The 6361-nt window shown below is 39.2% G+C and overlaps 1 protein-coding gene across 1 annotated transcript in view; it reads right to left on the bottom strand.

The window, feature by feature from the left end:
• Positions 1-1132: 1132 nt before the first annotated feature.
• The window catches only part of CD83 (CD83 molecule), a 15396-nt gene continuing 10167 nt past the window's right edge, over positions 1133-6361 (bottom strand). Inside the window, 1 exon segment of the mRNA XM_042464420.1 lies at positions 1133-3549. Coding sequence (XP_042320354.1) covers positions 3427-3549 — 123 coding nt within the window. The 3' untranslated portion in view covers positions 1133-3426.

Here is a 6361-nt window from a genome sequence, read left to right on the forward strand (position 1 = left end):
GTATCCGTGGAAGTCTGCAGAAATGAGAGTTATCGCATGTTTGGCTATCAGTCTGCTTTGCATGAATTCAGATGGCTGCACATTTTTAGAAGAGGGAGGCTGAATAGGTACAAATAAATGTAAATTTGCACAGGAAACTGAAGACAATTACAGTGTTATACGCTGGGGTTTGGTTCCACAACTCCCCGTGGATAACAAAATCTGTGGATACTCAAGTCCCATTCAATCCAATGGCATAACAAAATGGTTTCTCTTATATAAAATGGAAAATCAAGGTTTGCTATTTGGAATGTATGCTTTTTCTGAATAATTTCATTCACACATCTATGTGAATGTGTGAAAATCCTCAGTAGTTCACATAATACACTTGTATAGATTAATCCTTAGATTCAGGTCTAATATGCACAGCAGACATGACACATTTTTGGCACACTTTAACTGCTATGGTTCAGTGCTATGGAATTCTGGGATTTTTGGTTTGTTGTGGCACCAGAGCTCTCTGACAGAAAAGGCTGAAAGTCTCACAAAACTACAAATGTCAAAGCTTTGAGCCATGGCAGTTAAAGCACTGTCAAACTGCATTATTTCTGCAGTGTAAATTAGACCTCAGAGGACTCATTCTTCCACTGACATCGAAAAAATGCCTCTTCCAAGGGCTAGATTACAAAATTCATTACTTATGTGAATGACATTAGCACATTTTGTTTCTATGTTTCAGTTGCAAGGGGAAAGGGGGAAGGGATTAGGATCTGAAGTGAGGTGTTAGGAGAAGTGAATAACACATTCTTCCCCAACCAAGATTCTTCTGACATTTCCCTCCCCTCCTTTTAAAACAGCTATTTGCTCCAGGACAGAAAGTGCCATTGGCACCACTGTGAGCTTTTCTTCCAGGATTAACAACAACTTTACAGCTGCAATTTCCATAACTACTGTAGTATAGGAAGAAAGTGTTCACTTCACTCACCAGTCACTCACCTAACCAGGGCTCCAAAGCAAACTTGGAATGTGGAAGTATATTCAAATCATTTACATAATTCATGGCTTGGATAGTTTGGCCATAACACTGTGTGAGCTGCAGCACAAACGTACAGTACATCATCCCAAAATGAAGAAACCATGCCTTTCCTTTAAACGTCTTGTTTTATTCATACACAAACTGATACAAATTTAATAGATAGTTAAAACCCCTACAGCTAACAAGCTACAGTTTCTTTAATCAAACAATTGTTGTTGTTGTGTGCTTTCAAGTCGTTTCCAGTTTATGGTGACCCTAAAGCAAACTTACCATGGAGTTTTCTTGGCAAGAGTTGTTCAGAGGAGGCTCACCATTGCTTTCCCCTGAGGCTGAGAGCATGTGACTTGCCCAAAGTTAATTTTCTGGGTTTTATGGCTAAGGTGGCAATGGAGCCCTGATCTCCAGAGTCATAGTCCAACACTCAAACCACTACACCACACTGGCTCTCAATAGTCCTAGTTTCAACACACAAATCCATGCTATATTTTCAAAGTAGTGGGCAGCTACAGCAGAAACAAAGTACTGTGGCTGCTTAAATTAAAAACAAGTTTTATTCGGCTATATGCTTATGTAAACAGTAGCCTACTTTGAATGAATGGATCTGCTGAAGTGGGTTGTAGTTCACGGAACCTTATGCCAAATTAAACTTGTTTGCCACAGGTCTCTTTGTTGCATTCATGTTATGGAACCCATCATGTTTGAGAACATATATAAAAACTAATAAGGATAGTCTTTTTGAGCAAGAGGAAATGACAAAATCAGATGACACTTATTTTCATTAGTGATGTCTACTGTCCCCAAGGATCAAATAAGGTGCATATTATGATTAACTTGGGGTGATTGGTGGAATCATCTATCTATGGTGCTATGTGAATAATATTCTCATTGTACCGTACATTATATCTACTGCTTATGACTGAAAACTTTTTATGACCAACAACTGTAGTACTGTACTATCACTGTAATAAAAAAAGATTGGGTCTATATGAATATGAATTTCTTCCCTTGTAGCAGAAATATTTTAATGTCTCGTTTTCCATAGTTTTTGTTCTTCCATCTCCTGTCTTTTCAGAGACATAGCATTTTTCCAAATCATGTCAACAAACATTTGCTTTGGGTTGGATTGGGCTGGTTGAGTGTTTTTTCTTCCCCAAACACATTTTTCAGCCATCCATAATACAGCATCATGCAGGGAGAAAATGTGTATTTGCAAAATTTTCTTAGGCTGCATTATTATTATATATGTCTACTCAGAGTTAGAAGGTCCAGATACCCTAAAGGCACCAGATTCTGTCTTGTCTTTGGAGCTAAGCAGGGTCAGCCCTGCTTAGTAGTTGGATGAGAGACAACCAATGAATACTAAGTGCTCTAGGCTATATTTCAGACGAAGGAATTGGCAAAATCACCTCTTGTTTTCCTTGCCTTAGAAAACCCTATAAAATTCATGGGGTCACCATAAAACAACAGGCAACCTGGAGGCACAGTCATGCACACACTCAAAGTTAAGTAGTATCCACAAGTAAGTGAATATAGAGTTGAAAACCTAAATAAACGTCTGAAGCATTCCAGCATCTCTTTTTAACAGATAGTAACTCTGTAGCGAAAGCCAACGTGTTGTAGTGGTTTGAGTGCTGAACTATGAATCTGGAGATCTAAGTTCAATTCCATGTTCTGTCATGGAAACTTACAGTATGACCTTGGGTGAGTCATATACTCTCAGCCCCAGAAAACCCCGTGATAGGGTTGGGTCTCCATAAGTCAGGAACAAATTGAAGGCATACAGCAAAAACGACAAACTGTAGCAATACTAATTAGATACCTTCTCTTCAGTGAATATTCTCTTGTAAAATCATTTCTATGTATGCTATCATTCTAGCACGTAAAGGGCATACTTGACAGTCTCAAATGCATACAGAAATAAACACAGACTGTCATGCTATACACTTAAGACAGAGGCTTCAGTAATCTTTCTTCCCTTTCATTGACTGATCAATCATTTGAAGAAGCATTACTGTCAGAAAAATTGTACCGCAGCAGCCACTGTGTATGCTTATTGAAAGAGGTGGTTCAATCAATTATTTATTTGCCAAGTTCAAGGATCAAACCCACTCTGTAGCAGTTTTGCATATTAAGAACAACCACTAGTCAGAAGGAAAAGGTGAGGATGTATAAACAAGACAACATGGCGACATTAGGATAGTAACCTTGTATGAAAATTGCATTGCTGATGATATATGTTCATACTGTAATGAATGAAACTATGTTCTCTAAAATATTTCCCTGCTGAAGCAAGTAGTTGATAAATTACAGAGACTTTCAAGTTACTCCAAGGGAAAATGTGCGTTAAATGTCTATACATTCATCTTGATGTTGTTATTACTACTGATGAGCCTTTGGTGATTCAACAAAAGTCAGCTGGGCAGAACCTTCGATACGTTCTCCCTTTGCCAGGTACTCATGTGGTAAAGTCCGTTGTCTGTGTGTTTCATTCTGGATTTATAATAATTTGTAGACTCTTTTTCCTTTAAGCATGTCTAGAAATGAAAAGAGAACCTCTGAAATTAACATTTATGGAAGAGTAAGAGAAATACTGCACTTATTTCACTTGATATTCATAACTTTTAGAATCTAACTTTTAGAGTCTGAGGCTGGTCCAAGACATTATGCTCCCTGTGGCAAAGGGCACGTTAAGCATCCTTCTATGTACAGAAGCAAACACTTTTCTGGCAGATGGGTTTTATTTAAACATTAGTAATGGGACAATGTCCTCTGCTACCTATCAGGGCAACAAGATAATTTGCAAGGTGTAAGGCAAGCCACATTGGATACCGAGAATTATCCTTTCATTGTTTAGAGCCTAACAGAAGGGAATAGTGAAGGTGCTGCTATTGCTATCCCCCTCTTCCCAGCATCTGTTCTCTGTCACAGTTGCTTCACTTTCCCTAATGATATGGCATGTGTGTACAGTATCATTAGGATACATTGGCATACAAATGCAATGCTTTTTGCATAATTTTTTCAACTGATCTTCAAAAATGAACAAAGACCTAATCTGATCCAGCAAAGAGAAAACATTTCATTTTCCCCTCATTCTTCTGTGCAAGAACAAAATGAACAAAATTTCACATCCTAATTCTAAATAGCTAGTTTCAGTTCTGAAACAGTCTTGTGGTTGTGTGCCTTCAAGCTATTTCCAACTTATGGCAAATCTATCACAGGACTTTTCTTGGCAAGATTTGTTCAGAGGGGGTTTGCCTTTCCCTTCCTCTGAGGCTGAGAGAGTGTGACTTTCCCAAGGTCACTCTGTGGGTTTCCATGGCTGAACAGGGATTTAAACCCTGGTCTTTAGAGTCATAGTCCTGCACTCAGACCACAATTGCTCTTAACCCATATCAATGTGTTGTTATTTCCAGATTTCACCATAGACCAATGTGCCTTTAAATTCACCAAAAGGGCTACAAAGAGAGATAAATTATAAGACAGCAGTGAATATATTAAACTGTGAAAAAGTTCCTCTTTTGAGATTTAGGCAATATTAAACATTAATGGAAGCTGATTTTATGTCTGTGAGCCTTTATTCAAGTAGAGGGAATATGTCATATATAATTTTTCATGGGGATAGTCATCTCTACCATGGGGCTTAGATATTATATTTTAAAAAAACCCACAATGCTTCAACAGCAAATAGAATGTATAGTGTGTATATATGGGAATACAAAGAGGCCTTTTACTCCTGGTTAATTTTCAGGATACTGTAGTCAGATGAAAATATCAGTCTTCTGTTTCTGTTCCTGTTCCCAGTTTCCTTCCAAATAGACCAAGGCAAAGCTCACACTGAATGACACTGAAATTACTGCCAAATTTTCCCCTGAACACACAGAGATATACAAATTTAGCTGTCACTCCAAGCATGAAAAAAAATTACTTTTTTGGACTTTTGGACTTTTACAATCACCCACACAAGATGGCCAGAGGTCAGATAAATCATTCTCTTGTTAGGTAACATTTCTTCTATGCCAATTAACAGGATAAAGTTTTAAATAAATAAATAAATACACACACGTGTGTGTGTGTATTGGTTTGGACCTACAAGGCCCAGAAAAGCTTGGGGCAAAGATGTCTAAAAGATTGCCTCTTTCCTTGCCCAGAACCTGACCTCTTCAATCAAAATCCTATTGCATGTCCCACACCACCCCAAGAGGCTCTGTTGATAAATACATGAAATCCATGAAACAAGGCTTGCTCTGCAACAACACCTTGATTTGTGGAGTTCCTGCCCAAAAGAGTCACTCTGCCTCCATCTCTGCTGAGCTGTTTTAAAGGTAAACCCAAATAATTGTTTTAGTTACTTTTGAATAATAAGACACACTTTAAAAGAAAATACAGCTCTAATAGAGCTAGCGTGCTGTGTAGCTTTGGACTATGATTCTGGAGACCAAGTTTCAAATCCCTGCTCAGCCATGGAAACCCACTGGGTGACCTTAGGCAAGTCACACTCTCTCAGCCTTAGAGGAAGACAAAGACAAACATCTCTGAACAAATCCTGCCAAGAAAACTACATGATAGGTTTGCTTTAGGGTCACCATAGATTGGGAACTGCTTGAAGGCACACAACAGCAACAACACAACAACATTAATGAACAAATGGATGGGGCTGGGCTTGGAAGTATAACTTTAGCTAATTCCTTTTAAGAGTAATTTTCCAACTTCAACTAATAACCAGCAATCCATTTCTGTTCTGAGTGACATTACCTAACAAAATGCACAGAATACAAAGGTGGGATATAGACCGCCGCTTTGCGGCGGTCTCCCACCGGCTCCATTTGCTCCATGAGGGAGCAGCAGCAGCCAAACCGCGCAGCTCCCACGCGGAGCAAAAAAGAAGCTCCATTTCGGAGCTTCTTTTTGCGGCGCCTCTATGACGTCGCGAGGCGCCACTGGCGCATTCGCAACGTCATAGACACCACGACACATCTGGACACTATGCGTCCAATACGTAAACATGGCGGCCCCCATGTGGAAGGGGCGCCGCCATGTTGTACGTATGGAATACGTACTAGGGTTAGGGGGGTGCGGAAGCACCGCCCCTTCCTAACCCTAATACGTATTTCATACATATTTTTTGGCGGTCTGTAACCCGCCACAGTAATGGGATGTGAATCTTAGGAATTTTGACATTTTGCCCTAATGTGATGATTTACATGTTAAGGAAAACTTCCAGGTGACACAAGAACCCTTTAGAGCTGCTGAATGGTCTAGCTGTCTATATTATGACGCTTAGTTCCAGTATCTTGTTTAGTTCCTCTAAAGTCTGGCATAAAATCTATAGTGAAGTAATTATATTGC

This window comes from Sceloporus undulatus, chromosome 4 (genome assembly GCF_019175285.1).
Source record: "Sceloporus undulatus isolate JIND9_A2432 ecotype Alabama chromosome 4, SceUnd_v1.1, whole genome shotgun sequence".
Taxonomy (NCBI): Eukaryota; Metazoa; Chordata; class Lepidosauria; order Squamata; family Phrynosomatidae; genus Sceloporus; species Sceloporus undulatus.